Here is a 20,782-nt window from a genome sequence, read left to right as displayed (position 1 = left end):
AAATACAAAAAAAAAAAAAAAAGGATAACCCCGCCTTTTTTTTTTTTTTTTTTTTTTTTTTTTTTTTTTTTTTTTAAAAAATAATATAAACAACAAAAAAATTTTTTTCTAATTTTTAATTTTTTTTCAAGATAAATAAAAGGTTTAACGATTGTCAAACAATTAATATAAAATAATATTTATTTTTTATTTTTTATTTTATTATTAAATAATTAAATTTTTAAGAAAAAAAAAAAAAAAAAAAAAAATGGAAGAAATAATGATTCAAAGTATTGATGAATCAATACATTGTGGATTAATAAAGAATGCATTATTTCTTTCAGAGAGATTATATGCATCAACAGCCAATGAAGATAACCTTTTTAAAATAGCTCAAATCTATTATCAAATGGGTAAAATAAATCAATGTTTATTAATACTTCAACAACATCCTCAAATTACAATGATAAAGAACCTATATCTATTAGCATTATCAAATTATGATCTTGGTAATATTCAAGAAGCTGAATCATCAATTATTAAATGTTGTATATATTTTGAAAAATATTTTCAACCTAATAATAATAATAATAATAATAATAATAATAATAATAATAATAATAATAATAATAATAATAATAATAATAACAACAAAGATAAATGTAACAATAGTAATAAAAATAATGATAGCAATAACAATAGCAATAGCAACAATAATGAAAATGAATATTATGGTATTTATAGTGATATACTTTGTGAATTTGATGATATAGTTGATATAAATAGTATATCATATGGCTTTGATTCTCCTTGTAGCATTGGATCAGTTTATTATTTAATGGGATTAATATCAAAGAGAAAGAATCAAAAAGAGAAAGCAATTAAATACTTGAAAAAATCAGTTTACACCTATCCATTCCTATGGGTAGCTTTTGAGCAATTATGTAATATATGTCCCGACGAAATTGATATCTCTGACTTATTCTCCCATACAAATTTAATTCATCAAATTAATCATTTAAATCAACAACAACATCAACAACATCAACAATTTCAACAATATTTATCAAATAGCTTAAATCAAAATAAAGTTAATAATAATAATAATAATAATAACAACAATAATAACAATATTAATAATAATAATAGCAGTAATAAAAATAATGAACAAACTATCACATCAACAGTAGCTACAGGTACAACAAATATAACAACGAATACAATTAAACCAAATAATTTTATAAAACCGCCATATCATCCAAACCATAGAGTTGGTTTAACACCTTCCTCATTTTATGATTCATCAATACATATTACACCAATTAATTTTAAAGCATCTATTCAACAAACTAATCAACAACAGCAACAGCAACAACAACAACAGCCACAACAACCATCACAACAAAATCTACAAAAATATAATAATCGATATTTCGTTACACCACAAACACCACTTTCTCATATAACACCAATACTTTCAAATAGATTTTCTCAAAATGTTGTAGATCCAATACCAATGGTTATGGATACACCTGACAGTAAAGGATCACAACATCCCCCTTCTAGCAATAGTCAAACTCCATACACACCTTCAACTCCAGGTGTTCATCATCATCAGAAACAACAACCACATCAACATAAAAAGAGCGCACCACCATCTCAAATGATAAAGAAATCTATGAGTAATGAATTTGATACACCAATGTCACTTGATTTAAAGAGTCCAATATTTACAACATCAACAAGTAGTGATGTCCATGGATTTACTTCATCAACATCAAAACAACAACAACAACAACAACAAACTAAACAACAAACAACAACAACAACGACAACAACAACATCAATTACAGATAAAGAGGTTTTATTAACAAAAACAAAGAAACAAGTTAATTTTGGTAAAACTGAAGAATTTAGTTTAAAAAGTTTATCATCTTCATTAAGTGATGATGATTATGATGAAGAAAACCATCATTATCAACAACATCATCATCTCCATCATCATAATAAATCTATTGACGAATTAGAATTAGAAGAGGATGATCAATTAAATATTACTGATAATTCAGTTCAACCAAATTTCTATGAATTTGATGAATCTTCAATTTTGGATTTCAATGGTGGTGATCTATATGAAGGTTTAATTGAATTACATAAAGGTCAAACTCAACTATTAGAATTATTTTTTATTTTAGCAGATTCTTATAGATTACTTTGTTTGTATGTGTATATATATATTTTAAAATAATTTTATAAAAAGTATCTAATCTAATAATTAAAAAAAATTTATTTTAATATATTAAAGATATTTATGTAAAGAAGCAATTGAATCATTTAAAAGATTATCAGAAGAACAATATAGAACTGGATGGGTATTAACAAAAGTAGCAAAAGCATATCATGAATTAATTGATTATAAAGAGGCAAGATCAATATTTCAAGAGGTATCACAAATGGAACCATATAGATTAGAGGGTATGGAATTATATTCAACATTGTTATGGCAAATGAATGAAGATGCAGAATTAAGTTATATTGCACATAAATATTCAGAATTCGATAGATTGTCACCCTACTCTTGGGTAGTGGTAGGCAATTGTTTCAGTTTACAACGTGATCATGAAGCTGCAATCAAATTGTTTAGAAGAGCCATTCAATTGGATCCAGACATGACCTATGCCTATACATTATGTGGTCATGAATATTTAGCGAACGACGAGTTGGAGTTAGCATTGAATGCATTTAGAATGGCCATTAGATGTGACCCACGTCATTACAATGCCTTCTATGGCATTGGATTGATTTATTATCGTCAAGAGAAATACAATTTAGCAGAGTATCATTTTAGAAAAGCATTATCAATCAATGAGTCCAGTTCGGTGTTATGTTGTTATTTAGGTATGACCCTACAACATAATCCAAATAAAATTCAAGACGGTATTGATATGCTATATCGTTCAATTGAAATTCAACCAAAGAATACCTTTGCAAAATTCAAATTAGCTGCCTTCCTCTTTGCAAATCAACAATATCATCATGCTATCGATCAATTATTAGAGTTTAAAGAAATTGAACCAAAAGAAACTCCAATCTACATTCTTTTAGGTAAATGTTATAAACAATTGGGCGAACTCGATAAAGCTTTAGATTCTTTAAATACCGCTTTGGATCTTGATCCAAAAAATTCAAATTACATTCGTTCTTTAATTGATAAATTACCTTTAGAGGATGAAGATGATAATCAAGATTATTTTCAATTAAATTAAGTAAATAATCAATTTTATTAAAAAAAAAAAAAAAAAAAAAAAAAAAACTTAAAAATAAAAATACACATAAAAAAATAAAAATGTATAATTTTAAATATACATAAAAAAATAAAAATAAAAAAATTATAAATAAATAAATACATGTGTATATGTTTTTTTTTTTTTTTTAAATGTTTAAATAATTTATTTTTATTTAAATTTTGGGAAAAAAGAATTATAAAGTAAGATACCAAGCTTATCATTTGATGCAGTTATACGAGCATATCCTAATTCTCCCCATTTTGTTCCAAGTCTATAAATAATTATTAAAAGTTAGTAAAAATTATTTTGTTTTTTTTTTTTTTTTTTTTTTTTTTAAATAACTTACGAATTTTTAATTTTCCAAGAATCTGTTGGTTTATCATAACCAACTAATAATACAATGTGGTTTACATCTTTATATTCTTCAACAGAATCATAAATACCACCAGCATAACTTTGGAATGCAGTATCAGAGTAAAGAGCAATAGTGATAGGTCCATTCTTTAATTCTTGGATTAAAGAGTCTTTAGTATTTTCAACTGAATCATAACCAGAGTATTCAAATTTGTTAGAAGATGAAGTACAATTATCACTACCAATTGCATCATATGGATAATCTTTTTCAAATGCAATTCCTGATGATTCAAAATAATCAAATACATTTGCTGGCCAACCAGATTCACAACCACTTGTAATACAATTCATTGCATTTTGAGCTGATAAGTGTAATGTTGATTTTTCTGATACACCATTTTTAATTAAATATCTTGATTCCAATGCTGCCAAAGAACCAAAAACCCAACATGATTTGCACTATTTTTTTTAAAAAAATAATAATAATTTTAGAATATTATATAAATAATAAAATTAAAAAAAAAAAGATTTTTTTTAAAAACTTACTTCACCTTGGTCTCTAACTGGTGTTTGATAATCACTCCAATCAACACTTCCAGATGAAAAATTTGGCATTTTTGGAGTGGTAGAAGCTGAAGGGTTTATACTGGTTGGCTTGTATGGGAGGACACCTTTAAATCCACCAGCTGGATAATAGGAGCATGATAATACAATAGTTTCATCACAAATTGATTTGGCGCATCCAAAACTTTTACTTTTATTCCAGACAGCCTATTTAAAATTATTATTAATATGTTAATATTTTATTTTTAATATTTAAATAATTTTAAATAAATCTAAAAAAAAAAAAAATAAAATAAAAAAATAACTTACATTTGTCCAAATTTCACAATTTGAGGAAGAAATATTATTACAACCAGCAATTGACCAATCATAATATTTTGAAGATTCTCCAATATTTACAAGAATGGAAGTTAAATTAAAAGATGAAATTGGAGTGGCCCAAGTTTGCCATTCACTATTTTGAGCGTATTGATACATATTACTGTAAGAATCGTCACATTTTCTAAGATTTAAATTAAGTGCAGTTGCAATTGATTCATTGTAGACTAATCCGGAAATTGGTGTTACTGGAGTTGGACCATTAGGATTGGATCTCCATTGATTATGGTAATTTTGAATTAAAGTGATTTCATTTGGAGTCAATTGGCTATTTACACATGAACTTATTAAAATTAAAAAAATTAATTTAGCCAAAAATTTCATTTTAGATTTTTTTTTTTTTTTTTTTTTTTTTTTTCTAAACAATTTTTTTAAAAAAAAAAAAATTAAAAATCAAATAAATAAATTATTAATTAATTAATTAAATAAATATATAAATAAATAAATAAATAAAAAATAAATAAATAAATAAATAAACAAATAAATAAATAAATAATTAAAAATAAAATTAATGAAAAAAAAATTAAAATGGAAACAAAATTAAATAAAATAAAATAATTTAAGAAAATGAAATCAAAATGCGGAAAAAATGATATTTTAATTTTTTTATTTTTTTTTTTTAGAACCCAATTTTTAACAAAAATGAAAAAATGAAAAAAAAATTAAAAATGGGTGGGGTTGTTGTTATTACCGGTAAATGTTTTTAATTTTTTTTTTTTTTTTTTTTTTTCAAAATAAAAACCCCTCAAATCGATTAAAATGATTTTGTTTTGATCAAAAATATCTAACGGTTTGGTTTTCGAGTTTTTAAAATAATGACTTTTTATTTCGAAAAAGGTAGATATTTATACATCCAGTCCCTTCAAATTTAGAACATTTTTTTTTTATAACATTAATGTAATTCAATTAAAAAAAAAAAAAAAAAAAAAAAGTTGATTTTTTTTTTTTATTTTTTTTTTTTTTATTAATTTATAAAAATCTTTTATCTAAAATAAGTCTTGTAAAAATGAAATTTATTATTTGTTTATCTATATTCATATTATTTTTTATTAATTTAAATAATTGTCAATCATTACCAGATAATGGTATACTTTATCAATCATTTTTAAATTGGATGGATAATTATGAAATAAACTATCCAACAAATGAAATCCAAATAAAATTTGATAATTGGAAGGTAAATAAAATTTTTTTTTTTTTTTTTTTCTAAACAAAAAAGATATTAATTTTATTATTTTTTTTATAGACTAATTTATTACAAGTTGTTGAATTAAATACTTGTAATTATTATCCAGAAGTTATTTACACAAACCAAGTTGAGTCAAATCCAGGACAAAACACACCAAAATGTAATTAAAAAAAATAATAATAATAACAATAACATTTTAAAAGTTAAAAAAATTTTAAAATTTTACTTAATAATATTAATAATAAAAATAAATTTAAATAAAAAAAATAGTTGAATTAAACAAATATTCAGGTTTGAAAGAAACAGAATTTCAACAAAAATATTGTGGAGCAGATCCAACAATGGAATTACCATCAAAAGATTCTGGATTATCAGGTGGTGCAATCGCTGGTATTGCAATTGGTGTTGTTGCTGGAGTTTTAATCCTTGGTGCTGCAGGTTTTCTTATTTATTCAAAGAAAAAGAATGGAAATTTAAATAGTTTTAAATTAAAAGTTTTCTCTGTAAGTTTTTATTTTTTTTTTTTTTAAAATTTTTTTTCTAATCATTTTACTAACAACAATCAATTTTTTCACACAAAAAATAGAAATAAGGTCATCAATTTTCAACAAAAAAAACTATTTATTAATATTTATTTTTTTTAATATTCTTTAATTTTTACAAAATCATTTTAATAATACAATCAATAAAAAAAATCACAATAAAAAAAAATAACAAAATGAATATTAATTTTAAAATTAATATTCATTTTGTTATTTTAATTTTATTTTTAAAATTATCAATTTATTTTGATTTTTGGGGGTTTACTTTTTTATCCTGTTTTTTTCAAGTAATAAAATTTTAAATTTTTTTTTTTAATATTCCCAAAAAAAATAATAAAACTGTTTGTAAATAATCTAAAAATAAAAAAGAAAAAAAAAATTAAACCAAAAAAAATAAATTAGATCTTACCTTATACGAAAAAGAAATGGATTTTTTTTTTTTAAAAAAAAAAGGTATGGAGTAACTATTTAACCCCAAAAAAAAAACAGTTTTTTTTTTATTTTTTTTATTTTTTTTTATTAAAAACAATTTTGGTGATATTTTTTTTCGTTAAACTTTCACCTCGGTAATGTGATCCACAAATTATTATTTGAAAAAATAATTGAAAATGGTTGAAGATATCTAAAGCTTGATTAAGAACCACTTTTTCCCAACTTATTTTTTGTCTTTTCATATTACAATATATTTACCTTGATGAAATTATAAAAACCATTAAATTTCAATGCGTTTAAAAGATATTTTTGCAAAAAAAAAAAAAAAAATAAAAATAAAAATAAAAAAAATTTGATCTTGGAATTTTTATTATAACAGCCTAATCAAACCCATTTTTTCTTTAAAAAAAAAAAAAAAAAAAAAAAAAAAAATAGAAAAAAAAAAACATATCTACTTTTTCATTTTAATCACATTTTATTTCAAATAAATATTTACATTTTTTTATTTTATTTATTTATTATTTTTTTATTATTTATTTATTTAATTATTTATTATTTTTTTTTTTTGTATAAATAATTTTTTTTTTTTTTTTTTTATTTCAATCAAACAAATAATTTTATTTTTTTAAAAAAAATAAAAAAAAATAAAAATGAAAATATTAATTATTTTATTAGTTTTTTTAAATTTAATTACAAATATTAATTGCGCAGTCTGTTCTTCAAGATTACAAGTCAGTGATATTAAATTTGCCAATACACATGTACTTCCAATTGAAGGTAAAAGTTGGAAAAATAATACTGTAACATTAAAAATTCTTCCAAACAGAGAGTCTTTGTTATTAGCCAAATTTCAAGATCAAACTCTTTCCTATACTGTTAAAGTTTGGGTTGATGATTCATTAATGGGAAAATTAACACTTAATGATCCAAGTAAATTGCCACCAACAGAATCCAATGGTACCAAATATTCCACTGTTCATCATAGTATAAGAATTCCAAAAGATTGGATGAAACCAAAAATGAAAATTCAATTTTCAACTATGCTCTTGAAATCTGAATTCTTTTTCCCAAACATTGGTCATGAAACAAATTTAAATATGTGGCTTCTTCCATTCTATTTATTTGGTGCAAACGATACCAATACTCAACCACTCTCTGTAACTGGTTCAATATCTAAAGATGTTTCAGATGAATTAATTCAAAAATGGTCTTTGTCATCATTGAATGCACTTAATCACCCAATTTCCAGAATTGATTGGTCATACTTAATTTTACCAGCTGGTAGAAATAATTTACCAGGTTTAAGAATAACCAACTCTGACCAAAAAAGAGATGGTTATGAGATTATGAGTGTCGTTTTGGGTATTTTGAGTGGAATTAGAGGTGCAAATGGTGAAGGTCCATCATCAGTTCTTTACTATGCTCCACTTATTCACTTGGGTGCCAATGGTAAATATGCAGATCCTTGGGGAGGCTTAGGAGGTGGTTCCGTGGGTACCGGAGACTATTCCTATACTGGTATTTTCATCCACGAGGCCGGTCATAGCTATGGTTTGCCCCATGCCGGTGATAGTTACAAGAGTGGAAATTATCCATATGTAGATGGAAGCTTGCTCGGATCAGAATGGGGTTTTGATATGAACCATAATGAATTTTTAAGTGTAAATATTCCATCAAATATTGGTGCATATAAAAATTGTAATAAAAGTTTTATATTGGATCAAAATAAAAATTGCGTTAAACAATCTGTAATGCAAGGTGGTGCAGGTAACCAAGCCCAAGGCTATAGATACTCAATGTTTGCAGATTATGAAGAAGTTACCATTCAAAACTATTTCAAAGATTCAATCATTTATGATAAATCCTTTTCCACTGGTTACAAAAAGTGGAATACAACAACTCTTAAATATGAAACCTATACTCCATCCACCAAGAGCAATGGTCTCTATGGTATAAATGATGGTCTTCCAATTGAAAGAAATGTAGATGTTTACACAATCATCATCACTCACAGTTTTGTTGGACCAGCCAACCTTTCTCAAATTTATCCAATTTTTAAATCAAAAGGAAATCTTATGCCCTTTTTTGATCCAACCAATTCAACTCAATTGGTTGACATTAGACCAAATGTTAGTAAATATGCATGGTATTGTCATGCAAATGGTTGTGATTATACTATTAAAATCACATATACTGATGGTACCACTAAATATATGCTCTTACAAAGAGGTAAACGTTCATGGTTTAGTCCAAGTGGTGCTATTGGAAGTGGTTTTACAGATCCTTTAAGTGGCGAGAGTTCCTTATCAGTAATATTTAATATTAAGGCTGACAAAACACCTAGTAAAATTGAATTATTTGAAACATTACTTGGTTTTAATGGTTTTAATAGTACAACCGCTACTCTTTTAGTTTCACAATCATTTTAAAATAAATTATTTATAAAACAAAAAAAAAAAAAAAAAAGAAAAAAAATAAAGAACATTCATTTATTAGTTATCTTATTTTATTTTATTTTATTTATTTTATTTTATTTTATTTTATTTTATTTATTATTGTAAAAGTATTCTGGTGAACATAATTCATTTTGAATTTCAATATCAGATGAAAAGAAACCATATTTTTCATAATAAAAAACAAAAGGTTGATTTGGTTTTATACCGATTACACGTAATGATTCTGGTAATTGATAATTTGAATCAGAGATTGTAGAGATTTGAGTATTTGTTGAGCTTGATGTATTTATTACTAATGGATCTATTCCATTTACTTCTTTAATACTACTCTTAAATATGATTGTTAAATCATAAAGTGATTGAACTGGTGATGTATTTTTAATTGTTACAGCATATGAAGAAATGAAACCAAAGAATGTGAGACTAGTTGATAATTTCTCTTGATGAATTTCTGCTGAGCATTGAGTTTCAGGTGTACCAATTTGTTGATTTGGTGATGGTTTACCCGAATCGATGGGTTCAGCACAATTATCATGATCTATAAATTCTAATTGTGCTGGAACAATTGATTGTGTAAAGTATGTAAATGCATAAAAACTATCAGGTCTTAATGGTATACCATTCGATCCAACTTTATATATATTATTATCACTACCACTACTATCACTATCACTAATGCTATCTCTAATGCTATCACTGCTTCCAATACTTGAACTACCTTCACTATTATTATCATCATCAACATTAACCTTATCTAATCCATTTACATTTTCAACATTTTGGTCAAATTTAATAAATAATTGATTATCAATGCTTGTTTCACCTTTATTGGCAATTTCAACCCACCATATATATTTAATTTTAGTTCCAAATCTAATATATCCAATTCTTCTTTGTGAATATGACAATTTACATTTTAATCCTTCAGTTTGGGTTGATGAAGATGTGGATGGTGTAAATGAAGAGGATTGTGAAGAGGATTGTTGTTGAGATGATGAAAAATGATTATCAATTGGTGATAGAGTAGGTGGTAAAGTTGGGGGTGTTGTATTATTATCACAAGAAATAAAGAAATTATCAGGAACTAAATTTCCAATATAAACAAATGAGAATAATTTTCCTTCAGGACGACCATTTGAAGTAATGGTATTCCAAACATCCACTTTATTATATCCAATTGAATTATCTGGTTTTGTGATTGCCTCTTTTCTATAAACTGAAATATGTTCGAAAACTATTAATGGTTTTAAATTAATAATATTCATCGACCATGATGCTAAATTATTACCTAATTTCTTTAACATAATTTGTTGAACTTCAATTCCACATTCATCATTTGAATAGGATGATATTGGAAATGATTGTTCTTCTGGTGATGATGATGATGAGGAGGCGGATGATGACGATGATGATGATGATGATCTACCATTTGATTCAGAAGAAGATGATACAAAAGCAGAACTTTGAGACGAAAATGAGTTTGAAGATTCATAACTTGATTGATATGTTTCAGATTGTGATGAACTAGATTTAATATTTGAAGATGATTCGGTTTCTAAAGAGTTTGATTCATTTGATTCATTTTGAGAGGATTCAGATTCAGATTGTAAAGAGTTTGAATTATTGTTTTGTGATGATGAGTTTGGGTCATTATTTTGTAATGACGAAGTTGAATCATTTTCTGAAATGTATTGTGAAGAGTTTGATTCACTATTTGATTCATTATCTGATAAAGGTTGCTCAGAGCTTAGTCCATTGTTTTGTGATGACGAACCTTTTGATGATGAACTTACTGATGATGAACCTATTGAAGATGATTCTTGTGAGGATGAACCTATTGAGGATGATCCTTGTGAAGGTGAACCTACTGAAAATGAACTTACTGAAGATTCTTGTGAAGATGAACCGACTGAAGATTCTTGTGAAGTTGAACCTACTGAACCTATTGAAGATGATTCTTGTGAGGATGAATCTATTGAGGATGATCCTTGTGAAGGTAAACCTACAGAAGAAGAACCTACTAAAGATTCTTGTGAACCTACAGAAGATGAACCTACTAAAGATTCTTGTGAACCTACAGAAGATGAACCTACTAAAGATGAACCTACAGAAGATTCCTGTGAGTGTGAACCTACTGAAGATAGGCTTACTGAAGATGAACCAGCAGAATATTCTTGTGAACTTAATGATGATGATGATGATGGCCCACTTGAAGGAGATGGTTCACTTGAAGAATATTCTTGTGATGATTCTTTAGATGAGGAACTTGGTGAGAATGACTCAATTGAGGACTGTTCATTTGAGTAAGATTCTTGTGAAGATAAATCTATTGATGATGAATTTTCTGATGATCCTTGTGACTCTTGAGAGGGTGGCTCAAGAGGTTTTGAGTTTGTTGACGACGATTCTAATGATGGTTTTTGTGAGCTGTTTGGTGAAGATGTTGAACCAATTGATAAACCTACTGAAGATGATTCATTATTTTCTGAATTACTTGATTGTGAGTCAGTATTAACTGATTTTGAAATTAATTTATTTCGAAGATAAACATCTTTATAATGAGTTATTGGTAAACCATCAATGATTTCTTGATCGATTATATCAAAATCTTGTTGTTGTTGATTGTTGTCAACATTTCTCTCAAAATCAAAATTTTCAATATCAATTGACAGTAATTTTTTTGAAATGAATTTGTCATTAACTAAATCTAGTTGTTGTTGTTGTGTTTTAGATTGTTTATGTTTTCGTTGTTTTTTTTCTAATCGTAATTGACGTTTTTCAATATCGAATCTCTCCAAGGTATCAATTAAACTGTAGATAGATTCTGCCATTTTTGTAGTATTCTTTCCATCGGTATCCTCTAAGAATAGGTCAATATAAACATCACCAGTTTCAGATTGTGATTGATCCATTGATTTCACAGTGTAAATGATTTCTGCAAGATTTTTAATTAAATTCTTTTCATTTTCTGCTTGTTTTCTTTGTTTTTGTAATATTTGTTTTAAAGGACTTAATTTATCATCCTTAGTATTATCAATATTATTTGATTTTTCACCTAATACATATCGGTTTGAAAGCAATTGAATAAAAAAAAAAATAAAAAAAATAAAAAAAATAATTTTCATTTTTTTTATTTTTTTTTAAAATTAAATATTTGATTTTAAATTATTTTAATTTATTTATTTAATTTATTTCTATTTTTATTTTTATTTTTTTATTTTTATCTTTTTTAAATAATTATTTTAGGACTAATAACAACTATTTATAGAATTTTTTTTAAAATTAAAAAAATACATATATAAATAAAATATATTATAAGTGTTTAAAAAAAAAAAAAAAAAAAAAAAAAAAAAATATAAATAAAAATAAAAAATTTTAATAATTAAATTAATTTATGAAAAGTACTTTTTTCAACATTGTTAAATGATTGTTTGTTTCATTGAACAAAAAGTAATATTGTAAAATAATTAAACAATATTTAAATTATTGTAATTTAAACATTTAATGGGGGTTGGTGTGTGAGTGTGTTAAACAAATACTCCCAATATCTATTTTCCAATGTGGGTTTCATATTTTTAGTATCACTACTTGCTCATACCCCAAAATATTATATATAAAACCAAGCAATTAAAATTTTTATAAAATTTTTTTTTTTTTTTAATTTTATTTTTTTATATATATATATATACATATTATATTTTTAAATTTTTTTTTTTTTTTTTGGGTAACAAAAAATAATATGAATAAAAAAAAAAAATAATTAACAAATTAATAAAAAGACATTTTAGTATTGTTTTTATTTTTTATTTATTATTTTTTTTTCAGAAACTCTCAAAAAGAAATATAGAAACAAATGTGAATTTATTCCATTTAAGGAAATGAAAATATCAAATTAATAGAATAGAAAAAATAAAAATAGAAAAAAATAAAAATAGAAAAAATAAAAATAGAAAAAATAAAAATAGGAAAAAAAAAAAAGAAAATTAATCATTAAAATTCATTTATTTTTTACTTTTGCAAAATATACCAGCTGTTTCTGCATTTTTGAGCCTCTCTTCTTACTATTCTCTTTTTATCATCCAAACAAGGAATTATATCTGTAACTACTTGAGTTTTATAAGGGAATAAATTAACAAATGGAATTGACTTTGATAATAATGTTAAAATCTCTAAAGCTGATCTTTTTAAATTCTAATAATAATAATAAAAATAATAATAAAAGGATTAATATATAATATATATAATATAATATATATTATATATATATATAAATTTATTATGATTTTTTAAAATTTTTTTTTATACACTTACATATTTTGTAGATTTTGTAGAAATTTTAATTAATGAAGGAATTAAAGAATCTAAATAAGAAATAAAACTTGAAGGAGTTTCATTGATTAACATTGTTAAAGTTTGTAAACTACTATCTAATAATTGAACTTGATCATTATTATCAGAACTTTTAAGTGATTGCATAACGATTGGTAAGATTTCATTTAATTCAGCAAGTAAAATCTCTTTTGGTACATGTTTAAGTAAATTTGAAATTGCAATTAAATAATGTGATGAGATTGTTTGTAATTCTTTATTTTTACTAACCTTAAATGATTCTAATAAAATTGGGAACATTAATGTAAAGAATTTTTGTTCAAATAAGATCTAATTTTTTAAAAAATAAAAAATAAAAATTAGTATAAAAATTTTCAAATATATATTATATATGTGTGTGTATATATATATATATTTACTTTTATAATTGAACCAGATTTTTCATTTAAAACATCAGTTTCACTTAATAAAATACCAAATGATTTTGAAGCATGATAAGATAATTCTACATTTTCATTTGAAATGATATCAGCTAAACAAGAACCAAGTTTAATATTAATTGAATTACCATTTGTTAATAATGCTTTTGTACACCAAGTGAATAAATCTAAATGTCTAATTTTCAAAGGTAATGGTGTGGTAGTATCATTGATAACTTTTAATAGATTATCATTAAAGAAATTGAAATTGATTTGATCTTGTTGTTGTTGTTGTTGTTGTTTATTAATGATTGATGAATAAGCTTTTGAACAAGAGATTGCAATTGAATCATCTACATTTACATCTAATGACATTTGGTAAAGTGATTGTTTCAATTCATTATTTTCTGATAAATCTAATTTACTTTGAGAGATGATTGTTGTAAATATTGGTATTAAATATTTATATGGTGATGATTTTTCAAATGGTTTAATTATTGTTGTTGTCGTTGTTGGTAATTGATAATTAATAACTAAAGTATCACCATTTAAAAATAATTTAATTAATTTCTCTAAAAGTGGTTTTTGTGATTCAATTGAAATATTTTCAAAAATTGAATGAATCATTTTTAAAGTTGGTGTTAAAATTTGATTAAATCTATTACTATTATTATTATTATTATTGTTATTATCATTACTTGAAGATATTAATTCTTGTTTATATAAACCTTTAATTAATGGGAATAAAATTGATTTTGAACAAATTGTCATTGATTTAATATTTGTTGATTTCTCTAAAATAAAACTTATAGATTGTAAAATCAATATACTCTTTTCAAAATCTTCATTCGATTGATAAGTTTCTTTAATATTATGTTGAAGTAGTACTTGAATTTGTGGTATAACACTCTCTAATAATGGTTGATGTGTACATAATTTTGTGAAAGCTTCTAAATAATGTTTTAAATCATCATCACTACCACTAGTACTATTACCATTACTATTTTCGTTACTATTATTATTATTTTCATTTTTATTACTATGATCTTCATTACAATGTTCATCTTGACATTTATTATTTTTTATAACAATATTATTATTATTATTGTTATTATTAATTTTATTATTAGTTGTATTAATATTACATGATGAATGATTAATCATTTGTAATAAAGTTGGTATTACATATAAATTTAAAACTGAAGGATCTTCATTTGAGGCAATAGTAAACAATGAATCTAAACTCTTATGTCTTAATGTATTGTCTGAACTATTTAAAAGTGAAACTAAACTTTTAATAATGAATTGTCTCTTTTCTAAATCCAAAAGGAATTCATTAGTGATTTGTTCACTATCGTCATCATCTTGTTCAGTAGTATGTACCTTTTTTGAAATATAAAGATTTGATAAACATTCGATTGAATTTGATCTAATTGATGATGATGAATTCAATAATAATAAATCTGAAAATAATTTAAATAATTGATCAACAAATGGTTCTAATGGATTTGGTTCTTTATTTTCATTTGAATACATTTCAAATGCTATTGAATTTGCTTTCAATAAATCATTAAATAATGCGATCACTGAATTTTGTTCATTTACTTTTTGTACTGTATCTTGTTTTTGTAATTCACTAAGGAAATTAAATAAATTTGGGAAAATATGAATTAAAATGATTTTTGATGATAATACTATAATAGTATATATTTTATGATGATTTAGTAGTAGAGATAAAAATATAAATACAATTAATATAATATTTAATATTTAATATATAATATATAATAAAATTATAGATACATACAACTTGCACTAACAGATTGATAAAGAATTGAAGCACAATAAATTGCAATTTTAGAATCTTGTGAAGATTTAATATGATGAAGACATTCTTTAATCATTATTGAAAGGAATGATTCTAAAACTTTACGTTCTTTTGTAAATGATCTTGTTAAATAGAAAATGGTTTTCTTTGATTCTTCAATAACTGTTGTATTCTTGTGTGTTAAAATTAAAGTTCTTAATGTACTCCATATCTCTTCTAAAAATGGTTGAACTGCAAATCCACCATAACGATCACAACAATATACCAATGTTTGTAATGCTTCAATCTTTGTTTCAATTAAATTACTACAAATCTTATCAATTAAAAATGGAATTGAATGTTCTGCTAATAATGGTGTACATGAAAAACAATTTCTAATTTTTTTTTTTTTTTTTTTTTTTTTAAGGTTAGAATAACTTTATAATATATTTATTTTTATACACACACACACACACACACACACACACACACACACACACACACACACACAACTTACAATAATGAATTTGATAAATCATCTTTAGTAATTGAATTTGGGTCATTTCCTTTTGGATTGAATGAAATTGGAAAGTAACAAGATATAATTTCAAATAAACTCTCTAAAAAGTGTTTATGCTCTGGTATATTATAAATTACTTTTGGTAATAATTTAAATGAGAATATTAAATTTCTTGGATCCTTTTCATTATCTATAAATTGTAAATATCCAACCATAAAATCATTTTTAAGTTCTTGAATCTCTGATAAACATTTATTAAACATTATATCAATAACTTGTAATACCATCTTTCTATGTGCTTGAGTTAATGATGTTGGATGAACTTCTGAAAATATACTAAAAATTAATAATAATTATTTGTGTTAATTAAATTTTTTTTTTTTTTTTTTTTTTTTTTTTTTTTTTTTTTTTTTTTTTTTTTTTTTTTTTTATTTATTTATTTATTTATTTATTATTATTATTATTAATACATACTTTCTTAATAATTTTTGATTATCAGGATAATCTGGAGTATGATTTGTTATTAAACCAGTAATACCTTTAACAACTTCTGAAGAACATGCATAATCCTGTAAACGATCACAATAAAACATTGCAAGGAAATGAACTTGATCTTGATTTAATGGTAAATCTGGTAATCTACATAATACTTCTGATAATAATAATGTACCTCTTGCACGAAGTATTGAATCATTACTCTTTAAATAATCTCCTAAACCTTGAACCACATCTTGTAAATCAATTTTATTTGATTTCATATATAATAAAACCATATTAATCGCATTGGTTTTCACTGATTCTTCTGATTGTGGATTAACATAACCTTCAATCCATTTATTTAATTCCGTTATATTTGATGTCATTTTTTATTTTATTATCAATTAATTTAACCACTCGTTTTTTTTTTTATTTTTAATTAATTTAATGAAAATAAAAAATTTGAAATAAAAAAAAAAAAAAAAAAAATTTTTTTTTTTATTGAGATTTTTTGGTTTCTGGATTCCAAAAAAAAAAAAAAAAAAAAAAAAAATAAAATAAAATAAAAAATTAAAAAAAATAAAAATTTTTTTGGGAAAGAATTTCAATATTATAAAAATGGTTTTAACATTGAAAGAATTAATTAATAATATTTGTCAAACTAAAGATATAAAATTAATAATTGAACAATTAAGGGAATTAAAACAATCATTTTTAAATTATAATAATAGCGAAAATAATGATAATGATAATCAAGTAACAATAACATCAATTTTAAAATTATTAATTGAAAATGTTTTAGATAATTGGTATTATGCATTCACAGAATTTGATAAACAATTATTTGAAAGTTTTTTCTTTTTACCAAATTTATTATCAGAATCATTTATAACATTAACAACATTATTATCAGAATATAATTATAATAATAGTAATAGTAATAATAATAATAGTAAAAATAATGAAGAATTATATTCACAAAAATTAAACTTTTTATTTAATATTTTATATAAATTTATAAATGATAATAATAGTAATAATTTATCAAAGTTAATAATTGAATTTCAAAATAGAAAATTTAAAAAACATAATAATAATATTGATTTAGAAATTCATGAAACAATTTGGAATTTAATAATAAAATCAATTTGTTTGATACCAGATAAATGTAGATCAATTCAATATTATTATAAAAATAATAGAATTAGGAATATTCAATCACCATTATCATCAGTTAAAGATTATATTTTAGAATTCTTTACCAATAATAATTTATTTTATTCCAAAATCATTCAACAATGTATTCAATCTGTAAATAGTAGTATTTCTACCAACCTCAATAATAATAGTGATAATAATAATATAAATAATATAATAACATTATTTTCAAACCAATATTCAATTTTATTTTCAAAAATGATTAAAATTGGTGAAAAAGATATTATTGTAAATAATTTCTTTAAAGAGTTATTTCAAGATGATAATAAGAATAGTAGTTTAATATTAAAAAAGAAATTATCATCTAATATTATTATTGGAATTCAAGGTAGTTGTTTAGATACATTTTTAGAAACAATTATAAAATCATTATCAAAATGTATGTAATTTTTATTTTTCATTTTAAATATATATATATTTAAAAAAAATATTCTAATAATTATTTTCCTTCTTTTTTAGTTAGTTATAATATATATAAAGATGTTTTTAAATTAATATTTTTAGAAATTTTTAAAAGAAGAAATGAAATTTCAATGATTGTACATATAATGATAAATAAAATATTAATTTTAAAAGTAATGGATAATAATAGTCAAAATTGTTATTTAGATTTACTTTATTCTATACTATTATTTGAAGGTAGTACAAATGAAGATAAAGAACCATTATTATTTTTAATTTTAAATAATTTATTAAAATCATGGAAAGATCCTTACTTTATTAGACATTGTACAAATGAGCAACATTCTTATATTACAAGATCAATAATTTTTTTTATTGAAAAATTATCAATAGCAAATTCAACATCAACATCAACTATTAAACCATTACCATCAGATAAGATTGAACATATTAAACATTTATTATTAAGTGGTATTGATGTACATTTAAAATTTACAATTTCAAATATAAATAATCGTGGTATGTTTGTAGCTGAACAATTTTCAAAATTATTTAATAATAATAATAATAATAATAATTCATCAGAACCATTAAAATTCAACTATTCACTAGATACACCTGATCAACAATGTTTTTCTTTAAATTTTAAACCAATTTTTCAAGAACCTTTAACGACCACCAATACCACTACCACCACCAATACAACAAGCAACAGTACAGCATCATCAAATATTGGAAATGAAAAAAAACAATCAAATAGCTCAAAAGAACATTATAAAAAATTATTAGAAAAAGAATTTAAAAAATATGATGATCCTGATAAAATTATGAATGATGAAGATGATGAAGATGAAGATGAAGATGAAGATGAAGAAGTAGTACAAAATGGACCAAAAATTACAGAAATCAATTCAGAAGATGAGGAGGAGGATGAGGATGATGATGATTTAAAACCATATGATTTAGATGATGATGAATCAGATTTAAATGGTATTAAAAAAAAGATATATTTAAGAGACTGTTTATTAGAATTACAAAGTCAAAAACATACAGCAGAGTCATGGGAGAATGCATTAAATTCAATATCAAATATAGTTTGGTCATTACCTGATGATTTAGATGAATTAAGTGTACAACTTGCAAATTCATTAATTCATTTAACAAATGAATATGATTTAGAATCATTCTCATCAATTCGTCATGAATCATTAGTTTCCTTAGCAACTCAATCAACTTCATTAGTAATTCCTTATCTCACTGATGCTTTCAAACAAAAGAATTTTAGCATTGGTCAAAGAATTGAAATCTTGGAAACAATCTCTGAATCTGCTAAAGAATTATCAGCTTTAAATTATCAACAAAATACTCAAAGACAACAACAACAAGAACAACAACAACAACAGTATGAAGAGTCTAAAAATAGTATATTTAATATTAATGGTGGTGGTGGTAGTGGTGAAAGTAGTAAATTACCAATTTTAAAACAAATTGGTATTGTTAGAAAATGGGGACAAAGAAAGACACCTAGACCAATAATAAAATCAAATAGATTCCATAAATTTGTAAAAATTTATTTTTATCCATTATTAAGTGGATTTGATAAAGTTACTCAATGTTATGAAGGTGGTGCTAGTGGTGGTGAGATGATGATGGGATATGATAGTTTTTTATTAAGTAGATTAATTCATACATTGGGTGTTATTGTTGAATGTGCAGGTAATTCAAATGATACTAGAATGATATCAAAAGAGTTGGTTAGATTTTTGTGGTCATTTAAATCACATAGAGATTCAAATGTGAGAAGGTCATTACTTTATTCACTATCAAGAGTATTCTATAGAGAGACAATTACAAAGTCAGTTATTGATCAAGACTACACTGATGAAATTGAAGATATTGCTCAATTTTTATTTGAAGTATCTCAATCCGATTCTGATAAAGACTCAAGAGTTATGGCAATTGCAACACTATCTAAAATTGTTGACATTTCTAAAAATAATTAGTTGGTTGTTGGTCCAAAAAAAAAAATAAAAATAAAGAAAACTAAAAATAAAAAATAAAAATAATAATAATAATAAAAATAATAATAATAATGATAGTATCTTTAATAAATTTTTTTTATTTTATATTATTTTATTTTTATAATTATCTTATTCTTTTTTTATCTTTTTTTATTCTTTTTTTAAACTTTTAGATTCCAAGAAGTGTCACACCACTTTTTACCTTGCTATAATTAGAAAATAGTTACCCTGTTTTATATTTTTGTTTTTTTTTAAAAAATTTTTACATTCACAAAAATAGTAATTTACCAAAAATAGGTTTTGGACTTGTAAATTGCACTTTCTTTTAAAAATAAATCCCACCACCATTCTAATTTAGGTAAAAAAATGAAATAAAAAAAAAAAAAAAGTGAATCAAACAAAATGAAT

General features: G+C 23.2%; 7 protein-coding genes across 7 annotated transcripts; 4 read left to right on the top strand and 3 right to left on the bottom strand.

The window, feature by feature from the left end:
- Positions 1-247: 247 nt before the first annotated feature.
- Positions 248-3,245, top strand: anapc3 (anaphase promoting complex subunit 3; the record flags this gene model as incomplete). The annotated part of the gene is made up of 2 exons (XM_631761.1): positions 248-2,199; positions 2,285-3,245. 2 exons carry the CDS (start codon positions 248-250, stop codon positions 3,243-3,245), a joined length of 2,913 nt encoding a protein of 970 aa, XP_636853.1.
- Positions 3,246-3,434: 189 nt separating this feature from the next.
- Positions 3,435-4,886, bottom strand: DDB_G0288221 (hypothetical protein; the record flags this gene model as incomplete). Its single annotated transcript, XM_631760.1, has 4 exons — positions 3,435-3,537; positions 3,613-4,079; positions 4,167-4,391; positions 4,494-4,886. 4 exons carry the CDS (start codon positions 4,884-4,886, stop codon positions 3,435-3,437), a joined length of 1,188 nt encoding a protein of 395 aa, XP_636852.1.
- Positions 4,887-5,230: 344 nt separating this feature from the next.
- On the top strand, positions 5,231-6,281 carry DDB_G0288233 (hypothetical protein; the record flags this gene model as incomplete). Its single annotated transcript, XM_631759.1, has 4 exons — positions 5,231-5,255; positions 5,495-5,739; positions 5,809-5,911; positions 6,022-6,281. 4 exons carry the CDS (start codon positions 5,231-5,233, stop codon positions 6,279-6,281), a joined length of 633 nt encoding a protein of 210 aa, XP_636851.1.
- A 1,094-nt stretch (positions 6,282-7,375) lies between these two features.
- Positions 7,376-9,154, top strand: DDB_G0288219 (hypothetical protein; the record flags this gene model as incomplete). Its single annotated transcript, XM_631758.1, has 1 exon — positions 7,376-9,154. The coding sequence occupies one exon, from the start codon at positions 7,376-7,378 to the stop codon at positions 9,152-9,154; it is 1,779 nt and encodes a 592-aa protein (XP_636850.1).
- Positions 9,155-9,270: 116 nt separating this feature from the next.
- DDB_G0288231 (hypothetical protein) lies at positions 9,271-12,306 on the bottom strand (the record flags this gene model as incomplete). The annotated part of the gene is made up of 1 exon (XM_631757.1): positions 9,271-12,306. One exon carries the CDS (start codon positions 12,304-12,306, stop codon positions 9,271-9,273), a length of 3,036 nt encoding a protein of 1,011 aa, XP_636849.1.
- An 883-nt stretch (positions 12,307-13,189) lies between these two features.
- Positions 13,190-17,119, bottom strand: mms19 (hypothetical protein; the record flags this gene model as incomplete). Its single annotated transcript, XM_631756.2, has 6 exons — positions 13,190-13,372; positions 13,493-13,840; positions 13,930-15,623; positions 15,737-16,131; positions 16,254-16,592; positions 16,731-17,119. 6 exons carry the CDS (start codon positions 17,117-17,119, stop codon positions 13,190-13,192), a joined length of 3,348 nt encoding a protein of 1,115 aa, XP_636848.2.
- Positions 17,120-17,351: 232 nt separating this feature from the next.
- On the top strand, positions 17,352-20,356 carry DDB_G0288215 (hypothetical protein; the record flags this gene model as incomplete). The annotated part of the gene is made up of 2 exons (XM_631755.1): positions 17,352-18,330; positions 18,528-20,356. 2 exons carry the CDS (start codon positions 17,352-17,354, stop codon positions 20,354-20,356), a joined length of 2,808 nt encoding a protein of 935 aa, XP_636847.1.
- Positions 20,357-20,782: the final 426 nt, after the last annotated feature.

This window comes from Dictyostelium discoideum, assembly GCF_000004695.1.
Source record: "Dictyostelium discoideum AX4 chromosome 5 chromosome, whole genome shotgun sequence".
In the NCBI taxonomy this organism is placed as follows: domain Eukaryota; phylum Evosea; class Eumycetozoa; order Dictyosteliales; family Dictyosteliaceae; genus Dictyostelium; species Dictyostelium discoideum.
The sequence above is the reverse complement of the archived record's forward strand: the minus strand, read 5'-3'. Positions and strand labels throughout refer to the sequence as shown.